Raw genomic sequence first — 24,738 nt, forward strand, 5'->3', positions numbered from 1 at the left:
TTTGGAGAGGGTGAGTGTGTGTTGTGGATTGGAGAGGGTAGGTGTGTGTTGGGGATTGGTGAGGGTGAGTGTGTGTTGGGGGGGATTGGAAAGGGTGAGTGTGTGTTGGGGGGATTGGAGAGGGTGAGTGTGTGCTGTGGGGGATGGACAGGGTGAGTGTGTGTTGGCGATTGGAGAGGGTGAGTGTGTGTTGGGGGTTGGTGAGGGTGAGTGTGTGTTGGGAGGTTGGAGAGTGTGAGTGTGTTGGGGATTGGAGAGGGTGAGTGTGAGCTGGGAGGTTGGAGAGGGTGAGTGTGTGTTGGGGGGATTGGAGAGGGTGAGTGTGAGCTGGGGATTGGAGAGGGTGAGTGTGTGTTGGGGATTGGAAAGGGTGAGTGTGTGTTGGGGATTGGAGAGAGTGAGTGTGTGTTGGGGGTGATTGGAGAGGGTGAGTGTGTGTTGGGAAATTGGAGACGTCGAGTGTCTTTTGGGAGATTGGAGAGGGTCAGTGTGAGCTGGGAGGTGGGAGAGGGTGAGCATGTGTTGGGGGGATTGGAGAGGGTGAGTGTGTTGCGGAATGGAGAGGGTGAGTGTGTGTTGGCGATTGGAATGGGTGAGTGTGTGTTGGGGATTGAAGAGGGTGAGTGTGTGTTGGGGATTGGAGAGGTTGAGTGTGTGTTAGGGATTGGAGAGGGTGAGTGTGTGTTGGCGATTGGAGAGGGTGAGTGTGTGTTGGGTGTTGGAGAGGGTGAGTGTGTGTTGGGAGATTGGAGAGGGTGAGTGTGTGTTGGCGATTGGAGAGGGTGTGTGTGTGTTGGGGGTTGGAGAGGGTGAGTGTGTGTTGGGGATTGGAAAGGGTGAGTGTGTGTTCAGGATTGGAGAGAGTGAGTGTGTGTTGGGGGTGATTGGAAAGGGTGAGTGTGTGTTGGGGATTGGAGAGGGTGAGTGGGTGTTGGGGATTGGAGAGGGTGAGTGTGTGTTGGGGATTGGAGAGGATGAGTGTGAGTTGGGATTTGGAGAGGGTGAGTGTGTGTTGGGGTTGGAGAGGGTGAGTGTGTGTTGGGTGATTGGAGATGGTGAGTGTGTGTTGGGGATTGGCGAGGGTGAGTGTGTGTGGGGATGGGAGTGGGTGAGTGTGTGTTGGGTGATTGGAGAGGGTGAGAGTGTGTTGGGGATTGGAGAGGGTGAGTGTGTGTTGGGGATTGGAGAGGGTGAGTGTGTGTTGGGGATTGGAGAGGATGAGTGTGTGTTGGGGATTGGAGAGTGTGAGTGTGTGTTGGGGATTGGAGAGGGTGAGTGTGTGTTGGGGTAGGAGGGGGTGAGTGTGTGTTGGGAATTGGAGAGAGTGAGTGTGTTGGGGATTGGAGAGGGTGAGTGTGTGTTGGGGATTGGAGAGGGTGAGTCTGTGTGGGGATGGGAGTGGGTGAGTGTGTGTTGGGGATTGGAGAGGGTGAGTGTGTGTTGGGGATTGGAGAGGATGAGTGTGTGTTGGGGACTGGAGAGTGTGAGTGTGTGTTGGGGATTGGAGAGGGTGAGTGTGTGTTGGGAATTGGAGAGGGTGAGTATGTGTTGGGAATTGGAGAGGGTGAGTGTGTGTTGGGGATTGGAGAGGGTGAGTGTGTGTTGGGGGGGATTGGAAAGGGTGAGTGTGTGTTGTGGGGCATTGGAGAGTGTGAGTGTGTGTTGTCGGGGATCGGAGAGGGTGAGTGTGTGTTGGGAATTGGAGAGGGTGAGTATGTGTTGGGAATTGGAGAGGGTGATTGTGTGTTGGGGATTGGAGAGGGTGAGTGTGTGTTGGGTGATTGGAGAGGGTGAGTGTGTGTTGGGGGATTGGAGAGGGTGAGTGTGTGTGGGGATGGGAGTGTGTGAGTGTGTGTTGGGTGATTGGAGAGGGTGAGAGTGTGTTGGGGATTGGAGAGGGTGAGTGTGTGTTGGGAATTGGAGAGGGTGAGTGTGTGTTGGGGGATTGAAGAGGTTGAGTGTGTGTGGGGATGGGAGTGGGTGAGTGTGTGTTGGGTGATTGGAGAGGGTTAGTGTGTGTTGGGAATTGGAGAGGGTGAGTGTGTGTTGGGGATTGGAGAGGGTGAGTGTGTGTTGGGGATTGGAGAGGGTGAGTGTGTGTTGGGGTAGGAGAGGTTGAGTGTGTGTTGGGGATCGGAGAGGGTGAGAGTGTGTTGGGGATTGGAGAGGAGGGTGAGTGTGTGTTGGGGATTGGAGAGGGTGAGTGTGTGTTGGGGATTGGAGAGGGTGAGTGTGCGTTGGGGATTGGAGAGGGTGAGTGTGCATTGGGGATTGGAGAGTGTGAGTGTGTGTTGGGAATTGGAGAGGGTGAGTATGTGTTGGGAATTGGAGAGGGTGAGTGTGTGTTGGGAGTTTGGAGAGGGTGAGTGTGTGTTGTGGATTGGAGAGGGTAGGTGTGTGTTGGGGATTGGAGAGGGTGAGTGTGTGTTGGGGGGGATTGGAAAGGGTGAGTGTGTGTTGGGGGGGATTGGAGAGGGTGAGTGTGTGCTGTGGGGGATGGACAGGGTGAGTGTGTGTTGGCGATTGGAGAGGGTGAGTGTGTGTTGGGGGTTGGTGAGGGTGAGTGTGTGTTGGGAGGTTGGAGAGTGTGAGTGTGTTGGGGATTGGAGAGGGTGAGTGTGAGCTGGGAGGTTGGAGAGGGTGAGTGTGTGTTGGGGGGATTGGAGAGGGTGAGTGTGAGCTGGGGATTGGAGAGGGTGAGTGTGTGTTGGGGATTGGAAAGGGTGAGTGTGTGTTGGGGATTGGAGAGAGTGAGTGTGTGTTGGGGGTGATTGGAGAGGGTGAGTGTGTGTTGGGAAATTGGAGACGTCGAGTGTCTTTTGGGAGATTGGAGAGGGTCAGTGTGAGCTGGGAGGTGGGAGAGGGTGAGCATGTGTTGGGGGGATTGGAGAGGGTGAGTGTGTTGCGGAATGGAGAGGGTGAGTGTGTGTTGGCGATTGGAGTGGGTGAGTGTGTGTTGGGGATTGAAGAGGGTGAGTGTGTGTTGGGGATTGGAGAGGTTGAGTGTGTGTTAGGGATTGGAGAGGGTGAGTGTGTGTTGGCGATTGGAAAGGGTGAGTGTGTGTTGGGTGTTGGAGAGGGTGAGTGTGTGTTGGGAGATTGGAGAGGGTGAGTGTGTGTTGGCGTTTGGAGAGGGTGTGTGTGTGTTGGGGGTTGGAGAGGGTGAGTGTGTGTTGGGGATTGGAAAGGGTGAGTGTGTGTTCGGGATTGGAGAGAGTGAGTGTGTGTTGGGGGTGATTGGAAAGGGTGAGTGTGTGTTGGGGATTGGAGAGGGTGAGTGTGTGTTGGGTGATTGGAGATGGTGAGTGTGTGTTGGGGATTGGAGAGGGTGAGTGTGTGTGGGGATGGGAGAGGGTGAGTGTGTGTTGGGGGGGATTGGAAAGGGTGAGTGTGTGTTGTGGGGCATTGGAGAGTGTGAGTGTGTGTTGTCGGGGATCGGAGAGGGTGATTGTGTGTTGGGGATTGGAGAGGGTGAGTGTGTGTTGGGTGATTGGAGAGGGTGAGCGTGTGTTGGGAGATTGGAGAGGGTGAGTGTGTGTTGGCGATTGGAGAGGGTGTGTGTGTGTTGGGGGTTGGAGAGGGTGAGTGTGTGTTGGGGATTGGAAAGGGTGAGTGTGTGTTCGGGATTGGAGAGAGTGAGTGTGTGTTGGGGGTGATTGGAAAGGGTGAGTGTGTGTTGGGGGTTGGAGAGGGTGAGTGTGTGTTGGGTGATTGGAGATGGTGAGTGTGTGTTGGGTGATTGGAGAGGGTGAGAGTGTGTTGGGGATTGGAGAGGGTGAGTGTGTGTTGGGGATTGGAGAGGGTGAGTGTGTGTTGGGGATTGGAGAGGATGAGTGTGTGTTGGGGATTGGAGAGTGTGAGTGTGTGTTGGGGATTGGAGAGGGTGAGTGTGTGTTGGGGTAGGAGGGGGTGAGTGTGTGTTGGGAATTGGAGAGAGTGAGTGTGTGTTGGGGGTTGGAGAGGGTGAGTGTGTGTTGGGTGATTGGCGAGGGTGAGTGTGTGTTGGGGATTGGAGAGGGTGAGTTTGTGTTGGGGGGGATTGGAGAGGGTGAGTGTGTGTTGGGGATTGGAGAGGGTGAGTGTGTGTTGGGGGTTGGAGAGGGTGAGTGTGTGTTGGGTGATTGGAGAGGGTGAGTGTGTGTTGGGGATTGGAGAGGGTGAGTGTGTGTTGTGGATTGGAGAGGGTGAGTGTGTGTTGGGAATTGGAGAGGGTGAGTGTGTGTTGGGGGTTGGAGAGGGTGAGTGTGTGTTGGGGATTGGAGAGGGTGAGTGTGTGTTGGGGGGGATTGGAGAGGGTGAGTGTGTGTTGGGGATTGGAGAGGGTGAGTGTGCGTTGGGGGTTGGAGTGGGTGAGTGTGTGTTGGGTGATTGGAGAGGGTGAGTGTGTGTTGGGGATTGGAGAGGGTGAGTGTGTGTTGGGGATTGGAGAGGGTGAGTCTGTGTTGGGGATTGGAGAGGGTGAGTGTGTGTTGGGGTAGGAGAGGTTGAGTGTGTGTTGGGGATCGGAGAGGGTGAGAGTGTGTTGGGGATTGGAGAGGAGGGTGAGTGTGTGTTGGGGATTGGAGAGGGTGAGTGTGTGTTGGGGATTGGAGAGGGTGAGTGTGCGTTGGGGATTGGAGAGGGTGAGTGTGCATTGGGGATTGGAGAGTGTGAGTGTGTGTTGGGAATTGGAGAGGGTGAGTATGTGTTGGGAATTGGAGAGGGTGAGTGTGTGTTGGGAGTTTGGAGAGGGTGAGTGTGTGTTGTGGATTGGAGAGGGTAAGTGTGTGTTGGGGATTGGAGAGGGTGAGTGTGTGTTGGGGGGGATTGGAAAGGGTGAGTGTGTGTTGGGGGGGATTGGAGAGGGTGAGTGTGTGCTGTGGGGGATGGAGAGGGTGAGTGTGTGTTGGCCATTGGAGAGGGTGAGTGTGTGTTGGGGGTTGGTGAGGGTGAGTGTGTGTTGGGAGGTTGGAGAGTGTGAGTGTGTTGGGGATTGGAGAGGGTGAGTGTGAGCTGGGAGGTTGGAGAGGGTGAGTGTGTGTTGGGGGGATTGGAGAGGGTGAGTGTGAGCTGTGGATTGGAGAGGGTGAGTGTGTGTTGGGGATTGGAAAGGGTGAGTGTGTGTTGGGGATTGGAGAGAGTGAGTGTGTGTTGGGGGTGATTGGAGAGGGTGAGTGTGTGTTGGGAAATTGGAGATGTCGAGTGTCTTTTGGGAGATTGGAGAGGGTCAGTGTGAGCTGGGAGGTGGGAGAGGGTGAGCATGTGTTGGGGGGATTGGAGAGGGTGAGTGTGTTGCGGAATGGAGAGGGTGAGTGTGTGTTGGCGATTGGAGTGGGTGAGTGTGTGTTGGGGATTGGAGAGGGTGAGTGTGTGTTGGGGATTGGAGAGGTTTAGTGTGTGTTAGGGATTGGAGAGGGTGAGTGTGTGTTGGCGATTGGAAAGGGTGAGTGTGTGTTGGGTGTTGGAGAGGGTGAGTGTGTGTTGGGAGATTGGAGAGGGTGAGTGTGTGTTGGCGATTGGAGAGGGTGTGTGTGTGTTGGGGGTTGGAGAGGGTGAGTGTGTGTTGGGAGGATGGAGAGGGTGAGTGTGTGTTGGGGATTGGAGAGGGTGAGTGTGTGTTGGGGATTGGAAAGGGTGAGTGTGTGTTCGGGATTGGAGAGAGTGAGTGTGTGTTGGGGATGATTGGAAAGGGTGAGTGTGTGTTGGGGATTGGAGAGGGTGAGTGGGTGTTGGGGATTGGAGAGGGTGAGTGTGTGTTGGGGATTGGAGAGGATGAGTGTGAGTTGGGATTTGGAGAGGGTGAGTGTGTGTTGGGGTTGGAGAGGGTGAGTGTGTGCTGGGTGATTGGAGAGGGTGAATGTGTGTTGGGGATTGGAGAGGGTGAGTGTGTGTTGGGTGATTGGAGAGGGTGAGTGTGTGTTGGGGATTGGAGAGGGTGAGTGTTTGTTGGGGGTTGGAGAGGGTGTGTGTGTGTTGGGTGATTGGAGAGGGTGAGTGTGTGTTGGGGATTGGAGAGGGTGAGTGTGTGTGGGGATGGGAGTGGGTGAGTGTGTGTTGGGTGATTGGAGAGGGTGAGTGTGTGTTGGGTGATTGGAGAGGGTGAATGTGTGTTGGGGATTGGAGAGGGTGAGTGTGTGTTGGGTGATTGGAGAGGGTGAGTGTGTGTTGGGAGATTGGAGAGGGTGAGTGTGTGTTTGCGATTGGAGAGGGTGTGTGTGAGTTGGGGGTTGGAGAGGGTGAGTGTGTGTTGGGAGGATGGAGAGGGTGAGTGTGTGTTGGGGATTGGAGACGGTGAGTGTGTGTTGGGGATTGGAAAGGGTGAGTGTGTGTTCGGGATTGGAGAGAGTGAGTGTGTGTTGGGGATGATTGGAAAGGGTGAGTGTGTGTTGGGAATTGGAGAGGGTGAGTGTGTGTTGGGGATTGGAGAGGGTGAGTGTGTGTTGGGGATTGGAGAGGATGAGTGTGAGTTGGGATTTGGAGAGGGTGAGTGTGTGTTGGGGTTGGAGAGGGTGAGAGTGTGTTGGGGATTGGAGAGGGTGAGTGTGTGTTGGGGATTGGAGAGGGTGAGTGTGTGTTGGGGATTGGAGAGGATGAGTGTGTGTTGGGGATTGGAGAGTGTGAGTGTGTGTTGCGGAATGGAGAGGGTGAGTGTGTGTTGGGTGATTGGAGAGGGTGAGTGTGTGTTGGGGATTGGAGAGGGTGAGTGTGTGTGGGGATGGGAGTGGGTGAGTGTGTGTTGGGTGATTGGAGAGGGTGAGAGTGTGTTGCGGATTGGAGAGGGTGAGTGTGTGTTGGGGATTGGAAAGGGTGAGTGTGTGTTGGGTGTTGGAGAGGGTGAGTGTGTGTTGGGGATTGGAGAGGATGAGTGTGTGTTGGGATTGGAGAGGGTGAGTGTGTGTTGGGGATTAGAGAGGGTGAGTCTGTGTTGGGGATTGGAGAGGGTGAGTGTGTGTTGGGGTAGGAGAGGTTGAGTGTGTGTTGGGGATCGGAGAGGGTGAGAGTGTGTTGGGGATTGGAGAGGAGGGTGAGTGTGTGTTGGGGATTGGAGAGGGTGAGTGTGTGTTGGGGATAGGAGAGGGTGAGTGTGCGTTGGGGATTGGAGAGGGTGAGTGTGCATTGGGGATTGGAGAGTGTGAGTGTGTGTTGGGAATTGGAGAGGGTGAGTATGTGTTGGGAATTGGAGAGGGTGAGTGTGTGTTGGGAGTTTGGAGAGGGTGAGTGTGTGTTGTGGATTGGAGAGGGTAAGTGTGTGTTGGGGATTGGAGAGGGTGAGTGTGTGTTGGGGGGGATTGGAAAGGGTGAGTGTGTGTTGGGGGGGATTGGAGAGGGTGAGTGTGTGCTGTGGGGGATGGAGAGGGTGAGTGTGTGTTGGCGATTGGAGAGGGTGAGTGTGTGTTGGGGGTTGGTGAGGGTGAGTGTGTGTTGGGAGGTTGGAGAGTGTGAGTGTGTTGGGGATTGGAGAGGGTGAGTGTGAGCTGGGAGGTTGGAGAGGGTGAGTGTGTGTTGGGGGGATTGGAGAGGGTGAGTGTGAGCTGTGGATTGGAGAGGGTGAGTGTGTGTTGGGGATTGGAAAGGGTGAGTGTGTGTTGGGGATTGGAGAGAGTGAGTGTGTGTTGGGGGTGATTGGAGACGGTGAGTGTGTGTTGGGAAATTGGAGATGTCGAGTGTCTTTTGGGAGATTGGAGAGGGTCAGTGTGAGCTGGGAGGTGGGAGAGGGTGAGCATGTGTTGGGGGGATTGGAGAGGGTGAGTGTGTTGCGGAATGGAGAGGGTGAGTGTGTGTTGGCGATTGGAGTGGGTGAGTGTGTGTTGGGGATTGGAGAGGGTGAGTGTGTGTTGGGGATTGGAGAGGTTTAGTGTGTGTTAGGGATTGGAGAGGGTGAGTGTGTGTTGGCGATTGGAAAGGGTGAGTGTGTGTTGGGTGTTGGAGAGGGTGAGTGTGTGTTGGGAGATTGGAGAGGGTGAGTGTGTGTTGGCGATTGGAGAGGGTGTGTGTGTGTTGGGGGTTGGAGAGGGTGAGTGTGTGTTGGGAGGATGGAGAGGGTGAGTGTGTGTTGGGGATTGGAGAGGGTGAGTGTGTGTTGGGGATTGGAAAGGGTGAGTGTGTGTTCGGGATTGGAGAGAGTGAGTGTGTGTTGGGGATGATTGGAAAGGGTGAATGTGTGTTGGGGATTGGAGAGGGTGAGTGGGTGTTGGGGATTGGAGAGGGTGAGTGTGTGTTGGGGAGTGGAGAGGATGAGTGTGAGTTGGGATTTGGAGAGGGTGAGTGTGTGTTGGGGTTGGAGAGGGTGAGTGTGTGTTGGGTGATTGGAGAGGGTGAATGTGTGTTGGGGATTGGAGAGAGTGAGTGTGTGTTGGGTGATTGGAGAGGGTGAGTGTGTGTTGGGGATTGGAGAGGGTGAGTGTTTGTTGGGGGTTGGAGAGGGTGTGTGTGTGTTGGGTGATTGGAGAGGGTGAGTGTGTGTTGGGGATTGGAGAGGGTGAGTGTTTGTTGGGGGTTGGAGAGGGTGTGTGTGTGTTGGGTGATTGGAGAGGGTGAGTGTGTGTTGGGGATTGGAGTGGGTGAGTGTGTGTTGGGGATTGGAGAGGGTGAGTGTGTGTTGGGGATTGGAGAGGTTTAGTGTGTGTTAGGGATTGGAGAGGGTGAGTGTGTGTTGGCGATTGGAAAGGGTGAGTGTGTGTTGGGTGTTGGAGAGGGTGAGTGTGTGTTGGGAGATTGGAGAGGGTGAGTGTGTGTTGGCGATTGGAGAGGGTGTGTGTGTGTTGGGGGTTGGAGAGGGTGAGTGTGTGTTGGGAGGATGGAGAGGGTGAGTGTGTGTTGGGGATTGGAGAGGGTGAGTGTGTGTTGGGGATTGGAAAGGGTGAGTGTGTGTTCGGGATTGGAGAGAGTGAGTGTGTGTTGGGGATGATTGGAAAGGGTGAGTGTGTGTTGGGGATTGGAGAGGGTGAGTGGGTGTTGGGGATTGGAGAGGGTGAGTGTGTGTTGGGGATTGGAGAGGATGAGTGTGAGTTGGGATTTGGAGAGGGTGAGTGTGTGTTGGGGTTGGAGAGGGTGAGTGTGTGTTGGGTGATTGGAGAGGGTGAATGTGTGTTGGGGATTGGAGAGGGTGAGTGTGTGTTGGGTGATTGGAGAGGGTGAGTGTGTGTTGGGGATTGGAGAGGGTGAGTGTTTGTTGGGGGTTGGAGAGGGTGTGTGTGTGTTGGGTGATTGGAGAGGGTGAGTGTGTGTTGGGGATTGGAGAGGGTGAGTGTGTGTGGGGATGGGAGTGGGTGAGTGTGTGTTGGGTGATTGGAGAGGGTGAGTGTGTGTTGGGTGATTGGAGAGGGTGAATGTGTGTTGGGGATTGGAGAGGGTGAGTGTGTGTTGGGTGATTGGAGAGGGTGAGTGTGTGTTGGGAGATTGGAGAGGGTGAGTGTGTGTTTGCGATTGGAGAGGGTGTGTGTGAGTTGGGGGTTGGAGAGGGTGAGTGTGTGTTGGGAGGATGGAGAGGGTGAGTGTGTGTTGGGGATTGGAGAGGGTGAGTGTGTGTTGGGGATTGGAAAGGGTGAGTGTGTGTTCGGGATTGGAGAGAGTGAGTGTGTGTTGGGGATGATTGGAAAGGGTGAGTGTGTGTTGGGAATTGGAGAGGGTGAGTGTGTGTTGGGGATTGGAGAGGGTGAGTGTGTGTTGGGGATTGGAGAGGATGAGTGTGAGTTGGGATTTGGAGAGGGTGAGTGTGTGTTGGGGTTGGAGAGGGTGAGAGTGTGTTGGGGATTGGAGAGGGTGAGTGTGTGTTGGGGATTGGAGAGGGTGAGTGTGTGTTGGGGATTGGAGAGGATGAGTGTGTGTTGGGGATTGGAGAGTGTGAGTGTGTGTTGCGGAATGGAGAGGGTGAGTGTGTGTTGGGTGATTGGAGAGGGTGAGTGTGTGTTGGGGATTGGAGAGGGTGAGTGTGTGTGGGGATGGGAGTGGGTGAGTGTGTGTTGGGTGATTGGAGAGGGTGAGAGTGTGTTGCGGATTGGAGAGGGTGAGTGTGTGTTGGGGATTGGAAAGGGTGAGTGTGTGTTGGGTGTTGGAGAGGGTGAGTGTGTGTTGGGGATTGGAGAGGATGAGTGTGTGTTGGGATTGGAGAGGGTGAGTGTGTGTTGGGGATTGGAGAGGGTGAGTCTGTGTTGGGGATTGGAGAGGGTGAGTGGGTGTTGGGGGAGGAGAGGTTGAGTGTGTGTTGGGGATCGGAGAGGGTGAGAGTGTGTTGGGGATTGGAGAGGAGGGTGAGTGTGTGTTGGGGATTGGAGAGGGTGAGTGTGTGTTGGGGATAGGAGAGGGTGAGTGTGCGTTGGGGATTGGAGAGGGTGTGTGTGCATTGGGGATTGGAGAGTGTGAGTGTGTGTTGGGAATTGGAGAGGGTGAGTATGTGTTGGGAATTGGAGAGGGTGAGTGTGTGTTGGGAGTTTGGAGAGGGTGAGTGTGTGTTGTGGATTGGAGAGGGTAAGTGTGTGTTGGGGATTGGAGAGGGTGAGTGTGTGTTGGGGGGGATTGGAAAGGGTGAGTGTGTGTTGGGGGGGTTTGGAGAGGGTGAGTGTGTGCTGTGGGGGATGGAGAGGGTGAGTGTGTGTTGGCGATTGGAGAGGGTGAGTGTGTGTTGGGGGTTGGTGAGGGTGAGTGTGTGTTGGGAGGTTGGAGAGTGTGAGTGTGTTGGGGATTGGAGAGGGTGAGTGTGAGCTGGGAGGTTGGAGAGGGTGAGTGTGTGTTGGGGGGATTGGAGAGGGTGAGTGTGAGCTGTGGATTGGAGAGGGTGAGTGTGTGTTGGGGATTGGAAAGGGTGAGTGTGTGTTGGGGATTGGAGAGAGTGAGTGTGTGTTGGGGGTGATTGGAGACGGTGAGTGTGTGTTGGGAAATTGGAGATGTCGAGTGTCTTTTGGGAGATTGGAGAGGGTCAGTGTGAGCTGGGAGGTGGGAGAGGGTGAGCATGTGTTGGGGGGATTGGAGAGGGTGAGTGTGTTGCGGAATGGAGAGGGTGAGTGTGTGTTGGCGATTGGAGTGGGTGAGTGTGTGTTGGGGATTGGAGAGGGTGAGTGTGTGTTGGGGATTGGAGAGGTTTAGTGTGTGTTAGGGATTGGAGAGGGTGAGTGTGTGTTGGCGATTGGAAAGGGTGAGTGTGTGTTGGGTGTTGGAGAGGGTGAGTGTGTGTTGGGAGATTGGAGAGGGTGAGTGTGTGTTGGCGATTGGAGAGGGTGTGTGTGTGTTGGGGGTTGGAGAGGGTGAGTGTGTGTTGGGAGGATGGAGAGGGTGAGTGTGTGTTGGGGATTGGAGAGGGTGAGTGTGTGTTGGGGATTGGAAAGGGTGAGTGTGTGTTCGGGATTGGAGAGAGTGAGTGTGTGTTGGGGATGATTGGAAAGGGTGAATGTGTGTTGGGGATTGGAGAGGGTGAGTGGGTGTTGGGGATTGGAGAGGGTGAGTGTGTGTTGGGGAGTGGAGAGGATGAGTGTGAGTTGGGATTTGGAGAGGGTGAGTGTGTGTTGGGGTTGGAGAGGGTGAGTGTGTGTTGGGTGATTGGAGAGGGTGAATGTGTGTTGGGGATTGGAGAGGGTGAGTGTGTGTTGGGTGATTGGAGAGGGTGAGTGTGTGTTGGGGATTGGAGAGGGTGAGTGTTTGTTGGGGGTTGGAGAGGGTGTGTGTGTGTTGGGTGATTGGAGAGGGTGAGTGTGTGTTGGGGATGGGAGAGGGTGAGTGTGTGTGGGGATGGGAGTGGGTGAGTGTGTGTTGGGTGATTGGAGAGGGTGAGTGTGTGTTGGGTGATTGGAGAGGGTGAATGTGTGTTGGGGATTGGAGAGGGTGAGTGTGTGTTGGGTGATTGGAGAGGGTGAGTGTGTGTTGGGAGATTGGAGAGGGTGAGTGTGTGTTGGCGATTGGAGAGGGTGTGTGTGAGTTGGGGGTTGGAGAGGGTGAGTGTGTGTTGGGAGGATGGAGAGGGTGAGTGTGTGTTGGGGATTGGAGAGGGTGAGTGTGTGTTGGGGATTGGAAAGGGTGAGTGTGTGTTCGGGATTGGAGAGAGTGAGTGTGTGTTGGGGATGATTGGAAAGGGTGAGTGTGTGTTGGGGATTGGAGAGGGTGAGTGTGTGTTGGGGATTGGAGAGGATGAGTGTGAGTTGGGATTTGGAGAGGGTGAGTGTGTGTTGGGGTTGGAGAGGGTGAGAGTGTGTTGGGGATTGGAGAGGGTGAGTGTGTGTTGGGGATTGGAGAGGGTGAGTGTGTGTTGGGGATTGGAGAGGATGAGTGTGTGTTGGGGATTGGAGAGTGTGAGTGTGTGTTGCGGAATGGAGAGGGTGAGTGTGTGTTGGGTGATTGGAGAGGGTGAGTGTGTGTTGGGGATTGGAGAGGGTGAGTGTGTGTGGGGATGGGAGTGGGTGAGTGTGTGTTGGGTGATTGGAGAGGGTGAGAGTGTGTTGTGGATTGGAGAGGGTGAGTGTGTGTTGGGGATTGGAAAGGGTGAGTGTGTGTTGGGTGTTGGAGAGGGTGAGTGTGTGTTGGGGATTGGAGAGGATGAGTGTGTGTTGGGATTGGAGAGTGTGAGTGTGTGTTGGGGATTGGAGAGGGTGAGCGTGTGTTGGGGATTGGAGAGGGTGAGTGTGTGTTGGGATTGGAGAGTGTGAGTGTGTGTTGGGGTTTGGAGAGGGTGAGTGTGTGTTGGGGATTGGAGAGGGTGAGTGTGTGTTGGGGACTGGAGAGTGTGAGTGTGTGTTGGGAATTGGAGAGGGTGAGTATGTGTTGGGAATTGGAGAGGGTGAGTGTGTGTTGGGAGGTTGGAGAGGGTGAGTGTGTGTTGGGGATTGGAGAGGGTGAGTGTGTGTTGGGGGGATTGGAGAGGGTGAGTGTGTGTTGGGGATTGGAGAGGGTGAGTGTGTGTTGGGGATTGGAGTGGGTGAGTGTGTGTTGGGAATTGGAGAGGGTGAGTATGTGTTGGGAATTGGAGAGGTTGAGTGTGTGTTGGGGATTGGAGAGGGTGAGTGTGTGTTGGGGATTGGAGAGGGTGAGTGTGTGTTGGGGGGGATTGGAAATGGTGAGTGTGTGTTGTGGGGCATTGGAGAGTGTGAGTGTGTGCTGTGGGGGATCGGAGAGGGTGAGTGTGTGTTGGAAATTGGAGAGGGTGAGTATGTTTTGGGAATTGGAGATGGTGATTGTGTGTTGGGGATTGGAGAGGGTGAGTGTGTGTTGGGTGATTGGAGAGGGTGAGTGTGTGTTGGGGGATTGGAGAGGGTGAGTGTGTGTGGGGATGGGAGTGTGTGAGTGTGTGTTGGATGATTGGAGAGGGTGAGAGTGTGTTGGGGATTGGAGAGGGTGAGTGTGTGTTGGGGATTGGAGAGGGTGAGTGTGTGTTGGGGATTGGAGAGGATGAGTGTGTGATGGGATTGGAGAGTGTGAGTGTGTGTTGGGGATTGGAGAGGGTGAGTGTGTGTTGGGGTAGGAGAGGTTGAGTGTGTGTTGGGGATCGGAGAGGGTGAGTGTGTGTTGGGGATTGGAGAGGAGGGTGAGTGTGTGTTGGGGATTGGAGAGGGTGAGTGTGTGTTGGGGATTGGAGAGGGTGACTGTGCGTTGGGGATTGGAGAGGGTGAGTGTGCATTGGGGATTGGAGAGTGTGAGTGTGTGTTGGGAATTGGAGAAGGTGAGTATGTGTTGGGAATTGGAGAAGGTGAGTATGTGTTGGGAATTGGAGAGGGTGAGTGTGTGTTGGGAGGTTGGAGAGGGTGAGTGTGTGTTGTGGATTGGAGAGGGTAACTGTGTGTTGGGGATTGAAGAGGGTGAGTGTGTGTTGGGGGGGATTGGAGAGGGTGAGTGTGTGCTGTTGGGGATGGAGAGGGTGAGTGTGTGTTGGGGGTTGGAGAGTGTGAGTGTGTGTTGCGGATTGGAGAGGGTGAGTGTGTGTTGGGGATTGGAGAGGGTGAGTGTGCATTGGGGGTTGGAGAGAGTGAGTGTGTGTTGTGGGTTGGAGAGGGTGAGTGTGTGTTAGGGATTGGAGAGGGTGAGTGTGTGTTGGCGATTGGAAAGGGTGAGTGTGTGTTGGGTGTTGGAGAGGGTGAGTGTGTGTTGGGAGATTGGAGAGGGTGAGTGTGTGTTGGCGATTGGAGAGGGTGAGTGTGTGTTGGGGGTTGGAGAGGGTGAGTGTGTGTTGGGAGGATGGAGAGGGTGAGTGTGTGTTGGGGATTGGAGAGGGTGAGTGTGTGTTGGGGATTGGAAAGGGTGAGTGTGTGTTGGGGATTGGAGAGGGTGAGTGTGTGTTGGGGATTGGAGAGGATGAGTGTGAGTTGGGATTTGGAGAGGGTGAGTGTGTGTTGGGGTTGGAGAGGGTGAGAGTGTGTTGGGGATTGGAGAGGGTGAGTGTGTGTTGGGGATTGGAGAGGGTGAGTGTGTGTTGGGTGTTGGAGAGGGTGAGTGTGTGTTGGGGATTGGAGAGGATGAGTGTGTGTTGGGATTGGAGAGTGAGTGTGTGTGTTGGGGATTGGAGAGGGTGAGTGTGTGTTGGGGATTGGAGAGGGTGAGTGTGTGTTGGGATTGGAGAGTGTGAGTGTGTGTTGGGGTTTGGAGAGGGTGAGTGTGTGTTGGGGATTGGAGAGGGTGAGTGTGTGTTGGGGATTGGAGAGTGTGAGTGTGTGTTGGGAATTGGAGAGGGTGAGTATGTGTTGGGAATTGGAGAGGGTGAGTGTGTGTTGGGAGGTTGGAGAGGGTGAGTGTGTGTTGGGGATTGGAGAGGGTGAGTGTGTGTTGGGGGGATTGGAGAGGGTGAGTGTGTGTTGGGGATTGGAGAGGGTGAGTGTGTGTTGGGGGTTGGAGAGGGTGAGTGTGTGTTGGGTGATTGGAGACGGTGAGTGTTTGTTGGGGATTGGAGAGGGTGAGTCTGTGTGGGGATGGGAGTGGGTGAGTGTGTGTTGGGGATTGGAGAGGGTGAGTGTGTGTTGGGGATTGGAGAGGATGAGTGTGTTGGGGATTGGAGAGTGTGAGTGTGTGTTGGGGATTGGAGTGGGTGAGTGTGTGTTGGGAATTGGAGAGGGTGAGTATGTGTTGGAAATTGGAGAGGTTGAGTGTGTGTTGGGGATTGGAGAGGGTGAGTGTGTGTTGGGGATTGGAGAGGGTGAGTGTGTGTTGGGGGGGATTGGAAATGGTGAGTGTGTGTTGTGGGGCATTGGAGAGTGTGAGTGTGTGCTGTGGGGGATCGGAGAGGGTGAGTGTGTGTTGGAAATTGGAGAGGGTGAGTATGTTTTGGGAATTGGAGATGGTGATTGTGTGTTGGGGATTGGAGAGGGTGAGTGTGTGTTGGGTGATTGGAGAGGGTGAGTGTGTGTTGGGGATTGGAGAGGGTGAGTGTTTGTTGGGGGTTGGAGAGGGTGTGTGTGTGTTGGGGATTGGAGAGGGTGAGTGTTTGTTGGGGGTTGGAGAGGGTGTGTGTGTGTTGGGTGATTGGAGAGGGTGAGTGTGTGTTGGGGATGGGAGAGGGTGAGTGTGTGTGGGGATGGGAGTGGGTGAGTGTGTGTTGGGTGATTGGAGAGGGTGAATGTGTGTTGGGGATTGGAGAGGGTGAGTGTGTGTTGGGTGATTGGAGAGGGTGAGTGTGTGTTGGGAGATTGGAGAGGGTGAGTGTGTGTTGGCGATTGGAGAGGGTGTGTGTGAGTTGGGGGTTGGAGAGGGTGAGTGTGTGTTGGGAGGATGGAGAGGGTGAGTGTGTGTTGGGGATTGGAGAGGGTGAGTGTGTGTTGGGGATTGGAAAGGGTGAGTGTGTGTTCGGGATTGGAGAGAGTGAGTGTGTGTTGGGGATGATTGGAAAGGGTGAGTGTGTGTTGGCAATTGGAGAGGGTGAGTGTGTGTTGGGGATTGGAGAGGGTGAGTGTGTGTTGGGGATTGGAGAGGATGAGTGTGAGTTGGGATTTGGAGAGGGTGAGTGTGTGTTGGGGTTGGAGAGGGTGAGAGTGTGTTGGGGATTGGAGAGGGTGAGTGTGTGTTGGGGATTGGAGAGGGTGAGTGTGTGTTGGGGATTGGAGAGGATGAGTGTGTGTTGGGGATTGGAGAGTGTGAGTGTGTGTTGCGGAATGGAGAGGGTGAGTGTGTGTTGGGTGATTGGAGAGGGTGAGTGTGTGTTGGGGATTGGAGAGGGTGAGTGTGTGTGGGGATGGGAGTGGGTGAGTGTGTGTTGGGTGATTGGAGAGGGTGAGAGTGTGTTGCGGATTGGAGAGGGTGAGTGTGTGTTGGGGATTGGAAAGGGTGAGTGTGTGTTGGGTGTTGGAGAGGGTGAGTGTGTGTTGGGGATTGGAGAGGATGAGTGTGTGTTGGGATTGGAGAGTGTGAGTGTGTGTTGGGGATTGGAGAGGGTGAGCGTGTGTTGGGGATTGGAGAGGGTGAGTGTGTGTTGGGATTGGAGAGTGTGAGTGTGTGTTGGGGTTTGGAGAGGGTGAGTGTGTGTTGGGGATTGGAGAGGGTGAGTGTGTGTTGGGGACTGGAGAGTGTGAGTGTGTGTTGGGAATTGGAGAGGGTGAGTATGTGTTGGGAATTGGAGAGGGTGAGTGTGTGTTGGGAGGTTGGCGAGGGTGAGTGTGTGTTGGGGATTGGAGAGGGTGAGTGTGTGTTGGGGGGATTGGAGAGGGTGAGTGTGTGTTGGGGATTGGAGAGGGTGAGTGTGTGTTGGGGATTGGAGTGGGTGAGTGTGTGTTGGGAATTGGAGAGGGTGAGTATGTGTTGGGAATTGGAGAGGTTGAGTGTGTGTTGGGGATTGGAGAGGGTGAGTGTGTGTTGGGGATTGGAGAGGGTGAGTGTGTGTTGGGGGGGATTGGAAATGGTGAGTGTGTGTTGTGGGGCATTGGAGAGTGTGAGTGTGTGCTGTGGGGGATCGGAGAGGGTGAGTGTGTGTTGGAAATTGGAGAGGGTGAGTATGTTTTGGGAATTGGAGATGGTGATTGTGTGTTGGGGATTGGAGAGGGTGAGTGTGTGTTGGGTGATTGGAGAGGGTGAGTGTGTGTTGGGGGATTGGAGAGGGTGAGTGTGTGTGGGGATGGGAGTGTGTGAGTGTGTGTTGGATGATTGGAGAGGGTGAGAGTGTGTTGGGGATTGGAGAGGGTGAGTGTGTGTTGGGGATTGGAGAGGGTGAGTGTGTGTTGGGGATTGGAGAGGATGAGTGTGTGATGGGATTGGAGAGTGTGAGTGTGTGTTGGGGATTGGAGAGGGTGAGTGTGTGTTGGGGTAGGAGAGGTTGAGTGTGTGTTGGGGATCGGAGAGGGTGAGTGTGTGTTGGGGATTGGAGAGGAGGGTGAGTGTGTGTTGGGGATTGGAGAGGGTGAGTGTGTGTTGGGGATTGGAGAGGGTGACTGTGCGTTGGGGATTGGAGAGGGTGAGTGTGCATTGGGGATTGGAGAGTGTGAGTGTGTGTTGGGAATTGGAGAAGGTGAGTATGTGTTGGGAATTGGAGAAGGTGAGTATGTGTTGGGAATTGGAGAGGGTGAGTGTGTGTTGGGAGGTTGGAGAGGGTGAGTGTGTGTTGTGGATTGGAGAGGGTAACTGTGTGTTGGGGATTGAAGAGGGTGAGTGTGTGTTGGGGGGGATTGGAGAGGGTGAGTGTGTGCTGTTGGGGATGGAGAGGGTGAGTGTGTGTTGGGGGTTGGAGAGTGTGAGTGTGTGTTGCGGATTGGAGAGGGTGAGTGTGTGTTGGGGATTGGAGAGGGTGAGTGTGCATTGGGGGTTGGAGAGAGTGAGTGTGTGTTGTGGGTTGGAGAGGGTGAGTGTGTGTTAGGGATTGGAGAGGGTGAGTGTGTGTTGGCGATTGGAAAGGGTGAGTGTGTGTTGGGTGTTGGAGAGGGTGAGTGTGTGTTGGGAGATTGGAGAGGGTGAGTGTGTGTTGGCGATTGGAGAGGGTGAGTGTGTGTTGGGGGTTGGAGAGGGTGAGTGTGTGTTGGGAGGATGGAGAGGGTGAGTGTGTGTTGGGGATTGGAGAGGGTGAGTGTGTGTTGGGGATTGGAAAGGGTGAGTGTGTGTTGGGGATTGGAGAGGGTGAGTGTGTGTTGGGGATTGGAGAGGATGAGTGTGAGTTGGGATTTGGAGAGGGTGAGTGTGTGTTGGGGTTGGAGAGGGTGAGAGTGTGTTGGGGATTGGAGAGGGTGAGTGTGTGTTGGGGATTGGAGAGGGTGAGTGTGTGTTGGGTGTTGGAGAGGGTGAGTGTGTGTTGGGGATTGGAGAGGATGAGTGTGTGTTGGGATTGGAGAGTGAGTGTGTGTGTTGGGGATTGGAGAGGGTGAGTGTGTGTTGGGGATTGGAGAGGGTGAGTGTGTGTTGGGATTGGAGAGTGTGAGTGTGTGTTGGGGTTTGGAGAGGGTGAGTGTGTGTTGGGGATTGGAGAGGGTGAGTGTGTGTTGGGGATTGGAGAGTGTGAGTGTGTGTTGGGAATTGGAGAGGGTGAGTATGTGTTGGGAATTGGAGAGGGTGAGTGTGTGTTGGGAGGTTGGAGAGGGTGAGTGTGTGTTGGGGATTGGAGAGGGTGAGTGTGTGTTGGGGGGATTGGAGAGGGTGAGTGTGTGTTGGGGATTGGAGAGGGTGAGTGTGTGTTGGGGGTTGGAGAGGGTGAGTGTGTGTTGGGTGATTGGAGACGGTGAGTGTTTGTTGGGGATTGGAGAGGGTGAGTCTGTGTGGGGATGGGAGTGGGTGAGTGTGTGTTGGGGATTGGAGAGGGTGAGTGTGTGTTGGGGATTGGAGAGGATGAGTGTGTTGGGGATTGGAGAGTGTGAGTGTGTGTTGGGGATTGGAGTGGGTGAGTGTGTGTTGGGAATTGGAGAGGGTGAGTATGTGTTGGAAATTGGAGAGGTTGAGTGTGTGTTGGGGATTGGAGAGGGTGAGTGTGTGTTGGGGATTGGAGAGGGTGAGTGTGTGTTGGGGGGGATTGGAAATGGTGAGTGTGTGTTGTGGGGCATTGGAGAGTGTGAGTGTGTGCTGTGGGGGATCGGAGAGGGTGAGTGTGTGTTGGAAATTGGAGAGGGTGAGTATGTTTTGGGAATTGGAGATGGTGATTGTGTGTTGGGGATTGGAGAGGGTGAGTGTGTGTTGGGTGATTGGAGAGGGTGAGTGTGTGTTGGGGGATTGGAGAGGGTGAGTGTGTGTGGGGATGGGAGTGTGTGAGTGTGTGTTGGATGATTGGAGAGGGTGAGAGTGTGTTGGGGATTGGAGAGGGTGAGTGTGTATTGGGAATTGGAGAGGGTGAGTGTGTGTTGGGGGATTGGAGAGGTTGAGTGTGTGTGGTGATGGGAGTGGGTGAGTGTGTGTTGGGTGATTGGAGAGGGTGAGAGTGTGTAAGGGATTGGAGAGGGTGAGTGTGTGTTGGGGATTGGAGAGGGTGAGTGTGTGTTGGGGATTGGAGAGGATGAGTGTGTGATGGGATTGGAGAGTGTGAGTGTGTGTTGGGGATTGGAGAGGGTGAGTGTGTGTTGGGGTAGGAGAGGTTGAGTGTGTGTTGGGGATCGGAGAGGGTGAGTGTGTGTTGGGGATTGGAGAGGAGGGTGAGTGTGTGTTGGGGATTGGAGAGGGTGAGTGTGTGTTGGGGATTGGAGAGGGTGACTGTGCGTTGGGGATTGGAGAGGGTGAGTGTGCATTGGGGATTGGAGAGTGTGAGTGTGTGTTGGGAATTGGAGAAGGTGAGTATGTGTTGGGAATTGGAGAAGGTGAGTATGTGTTGGGAATTGGAGAGGGTGAGTGTGTGTTCGGAGGTTGGAGAGGGTGAGTGTGTGTTGTGGATTGGAGAGGGTAACTGTGTGTTGGGGATTGAAGAGGGTGAGTGTGTGTTGGGGGGGATTGGAGAGGGTGAGTGTGTGCTGTTGGGGATGGAGAGGGTGAGTGTGTGTTGGGGGTTGGAGAGTGTGAGTGTGTGTTGCGGATTGGAGAGGGTGAGTGTGTGTTGGGGATTGGAAAGGGTGAGTGTGTGTTGGGTGTTGGAGAGGGTGAGTGTGTGTTGGGAGATTGGAGAGGGTGAGTGTGTGTTGGGGGTTGGAGAGAGTGAGTGTGTGTTGTGGGTTGGAGAGGGTGAGTGTGTGTTAGGGATTGGAGAGGGTGAGTGTGTGTTGGCGATTGGAAAGGGTGAGTGTGTGTTGGGTGTTGGAGAGGGTGAGTGTGTGTTGGGAGATTGGAGAGGGTGAGTGTGTGTTGGCGATTGGAGAGGGTGAGTGTGTGTTGGGGGTTGGAGAGGGTGAGTGTGTGTTGGGAGGATGGAGAGGGTGAGTGTGTGTTGGGGATTGGAGAGGGTGAGTGTGTGTTGGGGATTGGAAAGGGTGAGTTTGTGTTCGGGATTGGAGAGAGTGAGTGTGTGTTGGGGGTGATTGGAAAGGGTGAGTGTGTGTTGGGGATTGGAGAGGGTGAGTGTGTGTTGGGGATTGGAGAGGGTGAGTGTGTGTTGGGGGGGATTGGAAAGGGTGAGTGTGTGTTGGGGGGTTTGGAGAGGGTGAGTGTGTGCTGTGGGGGATTGGAGAGGGTGAGTGTGTGTTGGGGTTGGAGAGTGTGAGTGTGTGTTGCGGATTGGAGAGGGTGAGTGTGTGTTGGGAGGTTGGAGAGGGTGAGTGTGCATTGGGGGTTGGAGAGAGTGAGTGTGTGTTGTGGGTTGGAGAGGGTGAGTATGTGTTGGGAATTGGAGAGGGTGAGTGTGTGTTGGGAGGTTGGAGAGGGTGAGTGTGTGTTGTGGATTGGAGAGGGTGAGTATGTGTTGGGAATTGGAGAGGGTGAGTGTGTGTTGGGAGGTTGGAGAGGGTGAGTGTGTGCTGTGGATTGGAGAGGGTAAGTGTGTGTTGGGGATTGGAGAGGGTGAGTGTGTGTTGGGGGGGATTGGAAAGGGTGAGTGTGTGTTGGAGGTTTGGAGAGGGTGAGTGTGTGCTGTGGGGGATTGGAGAGGGTGAGTGTGTGTTGGGGGTTGGAGAGTGTGAGTGTGTGTTGCGGATTGGAGAGGGTGAGTGTGTGTTGGGAGGTTTGAGAGGGTGAGTGTGCATTTGGGGTTGGAGAGAGTGAGTGTGTGTTGTGGGTTGGAGAGGGTGAGTGTGTGTTGGGAGGTTGGAGAGGGTGAGTGTGTGTTGGGGATTGGAGAGTGTGTGTGTGTTGGGGGTTGGAGAGGGTGAGTGTGTGTTGGGGGTTGGAGAGGGTGAGTGTGTGTTGGGGATTGGAGAGGGTGAGTGTGTGTTGGTGATTGGAGAGAGTGAGTGTGCGTTGGGAGGTTGGAGAGGGTGAGAGTATGTGTTAGGGATTGGAGAGGGTGAGTATGTGTTGGGTGGTTGGAGAGGGTGAATGTGTGTTGGGTATTGGAGATGGTGAGTGTGTTTTGGGTGATTGGAGAGGGTGAGTGTGTGTTGGCGATTGGAGAGGGTGAGTGTGTGTTGGGAGGTTGGAGAGGGTGAGTGTGTGTTGGCGATTGGAGAGGGAGAGTGTGTGTTGGGGATTGGAGAGGGTGAGTGTGTCTTGGATGGTTGGAGAGGGTGAATGTGTGTTGGGGATTGGAGCTGGTGAGTGTGTTTTGGGTGATTGGAGAGGGTGAGTGTGTGTTGGCGATTGGAGAGGGTGAGTGTGTGTTGGGAAGTTGGAGAGGGTGAGTGTGTGTTGGCGATTGGAGAGGGTGAGTGTGTGTTGGGGATTGGAGAGGGTGAGTGTGTGTTGGGAATTGGAGAGGGTGAGTGTGTGTTGGGGGGGATTGGAGAGGGTGAGTGTGTGTTGGGGATTGGAGAGGGTGAGTGTGTGTTGGGGGTTGGAGAGGGTGAGTGTGTGTTGGGTGATTGGAGAGGGTGAGTGTGTGTTGGGGATTGGAGAGGGTGAGTCTGTGTGGGGATGGGAGTGGGTGAGTGTGTGTTGGGGATTGGAGAGGGTGAGTGTGTGTTGGGGATTGGAGAGTGTGAGTGTGTGTTGGGGATTGGAGAGTGTGAGTGTGTGTTGGGGATAGGAGAGGGTGAGTGTGCGTTGGGAATTGGAGAGGGTGAGTATGTGTTGGGAATTGGAGAGGGTGATTGTGTGTTGGGGATAGGAGAGTGAGTGTGTGTTGGGTGATTGGAGAGGGTGAGTGTCTGTTGGGGATTGGAGAGGGTGAGTGTGTTGGGGATTGGAGAGGGTGAATGTGTGTTGGGGATTGGAGAGGGTGAGAGTGTGTTGGGTCTTGGAGAGGGTGAGTGTGTGTTGGGTATTGGAGAGGGTGAGTGTGTTGGGGATTGGAGAGGGTGAGAGTGTGATGGGGCTTGGAGAGGGTGAGTGTGTGTTGGGTATTGGGGAGGGGGAGTGTGTGTTGGGTATTGGAGAGGGGGAGTGTGTGTTGGGGATTGGAGAGGGTGAGTGTGTGTTGGGTAATGGAGAGGGGGAGTGTGTGTTGGGGTTTGGCGAGGGTGAGTGTGTGTTGGGGATTGGAGAGGGTGAGTGTGAGTTGGCGATTGGAGAGGGTGAGTGTGTGTTGGGAGATTGGAGAGGGTGAATTTGTGTTGGGGATTGGAGAGGGTGAGTGTGTGTTGGGTATTGGAGAGGTTGAGTGTGTGTTGGGGATTGGAGAGGGGGTGTGTGTGTTGGGGATTGGAGAGGGTGAGTGTGTGTTGGGTATTGGAGAGGGGGAGCCTGTTTTGCGGGATTGAGCAGTATAGTACATTGAGCTCCAGAAGGTGTGTGTCGATGGTGACGCTCGGTCTGAAGGGGAACAGCATTCTGGGGGAGGATGTGAGACATTCGGAGACTATTTCTGTTTACCGTGTATCAGTTTAGAAAATCCCGTAGTATTTATCACAGAAAATGGTTTATAAATATCTCTGTGTTATTCTGTGTCTCAGTCACTACCCAGAGTATCACCTTGTGTTGTAAAACAGACTGTGGGTTGAGTCACCAAACTCTGAGTTTGTGTTTCACGGAGAGAGACATTTCTATAAGATTGAGAATTAATGTTTGTATTTTGGGTTTGAGCTGCTGCTGAGTTTGGGGAGGTGATGGAGTGAGGAGAATAGTTTTTCTCTCGTTTGGGATCTTTACGTGTCTCCTTTATTCCAATTGGCTGCTGAGTTCCCAATTGGTCTTCATTTCCCTGTAACGTTGCAGCTGATTGGACGGAGGGACTGAGGGTCAGGTTCGAAGGTCAGGAGCAGCAACTATTCCCAAACCCATTGATTTAATTTCTCTCCTGACAGGGATCTGATGCCGGAAGGAAGAGAAAATCGATGGGAAACCAACTCTGATCAGGAGGTCATCATCTCATTGGCTCCCAATGCTGACTGATTAGCCAATCAGAACGTCTGTCTGATGTAGCCAGGAGCTGGAATTCCCAACACCGGGAACATCCCCAACAACACTGGAAAAACAGCTGGACCACCGGGAATACTTTAAGCAACACCGAGGTTCTTCGTGCCTGAGTGAGAATCCAGTCGGAGTGGAGACACCTGAATCACCCCCAGACGGATTGGGATCCTCCCTCTCTGAGTAAGATCCAATCAAAGTGATGAGCTTGTTCAGCGTGCTGCCTCTTCAGGCCCTCTGGACGACCCTGTCTCTTGCTGCCCAGCATTTCCCATCCTGGGGTCATTATGATCTGTGTAAGACTCAGGTTCACTGGGACCAGGGGCTCAGTTGGGATTATATGGCCTGCCAGCCTGAGGCTGCCCTGCTCACCAGATTCCTGAAGATCAGGCTGGATCCCTCCAACAGTACGTGTGGAGAAATCCCCGAGATGTACTGCACACTGGTGAGTAAAAACTTTTCTGAATCAGTCTCTGTACTGGAATGGACACTCACTGAATGGCTTTTATTCAAATGAATTCCCTTCAAACCCCCACATTGGATTATCATTCACAGAGTTTGTGGAACTGTGTATCTGACTGTCCAATATTCCTAGTGGGGAATGTGTCCAATTGTGTATCTGACTGTCCGATATCCCCAGTGGGGAATGTGTCCAATTGTGTGTCTGGCTGTCCAATATCTCCAGTGGGGAATGTGTCCAATTGTGTATCTAACTGTCCGATATCTCCAGTGGGGAATTTGCCCAGTTGTGTCTCTGACTGTCCGATATCCCCAGTGGGGAATGTGTCTAATTGTGTATCTGACTGTCCGATATCCCCAGTGGGGAATTTGCCCAGTTGTGTCTCTGACTGTCCGATATCCCCAGTGGGGAATGTGTCTAATTGTGTATCTGACTGTCCGATATCTCCAGTGGGGAATGTCCCCAATTGTGTATCTGACTGTCCAATATCCCCAGTGGGGAATGTGTCCAATTGTGTATCTGACTGTCCAATAACCCCAGTGGGGAATGTGTCCAATTGTGTATCTGACTGTCCAATATCCCCAGTGGGGAATGTCCCCAATTGTGTATCTGACTGTCCGATATCCCCAGTGGGAAATGTGTCCAATTGTGTATCTGACTGTCCGATATCCCCAGTGGGGAATGTGCCCAATTGTGTATCTGACTGTCCAATATCCCCAGTGGGGAATGTGTCCAATTGTGTATCTGACTGTCCAATATCCCCAGTGGGGAATGTGTCCAATTGTGTATCTGACTGTCCGATATCCCCAGTGGGGAATGTGCCCAATTGTGTATCTGACTGTCCAATATCCCCAGTGGGGAATGTGCCCAATTGTGTATCTGACTGTCCAATATCCCCAGTGGGGAATGTGCCCAATTGTGTATCTGACTGTCCAATATCCCCAGTGGGGAATGTGTCCAATTGTGTATCTGACTGTCCGATATCCCCAGTGGGGAATGTCCAGTGTCCCCAGTGGGGAATGTCCAATATTTCTCGTGGGATTGTTCCAGTTTTGTTTGCAGAC

General features: G+C 53.9%; 1 protein-coding gene across 3 annotated transcripts in view; it reads left to right on the forward strand.

Moving 5' to 3' along the window:
* LOC140426009 (netrin-G1-like) overlaps positions 1–24,738 on the forward strand; it is a 1,091,807-nt gene that overhangs the window by 294,220 nt on the left and 772,849 nt on the right. For all 3 annotated transcript variants that reach the window (XM_072510283.1, XM_072510282.1, XM_072510284.1), the window contains exon 2: positions 23,109–23,659. In XM_072510283.1, the coding sequence (XP_072366384.1) occupies positions 23,417–23,659 (243 nt within the window). In that variant the 5' untranslated portion in view covers positions 23,109–23,416. The remainder of the gene's footprint in view (positions 1–23,108; positions 23,660–24,738) is intronic.

The sequence above is a fragment of the Scyliorhinus torazame genome, chromosome 7 (assembly GCF_047496885.1).
Source record: "Scyliorhinus torazame isolate Kashiwa2021f chromosome 7, sScyTor2.1, whole genome shotgun sequence".
In the NCBI taxonomy this organism is placed as follows: Eukaryota; Metazoa; Chordata; class Chondrichthyes; order Carcharhiniformes; family Scyliorhinidae; genus Scyliorhinus; species Scyliorhinus torazame.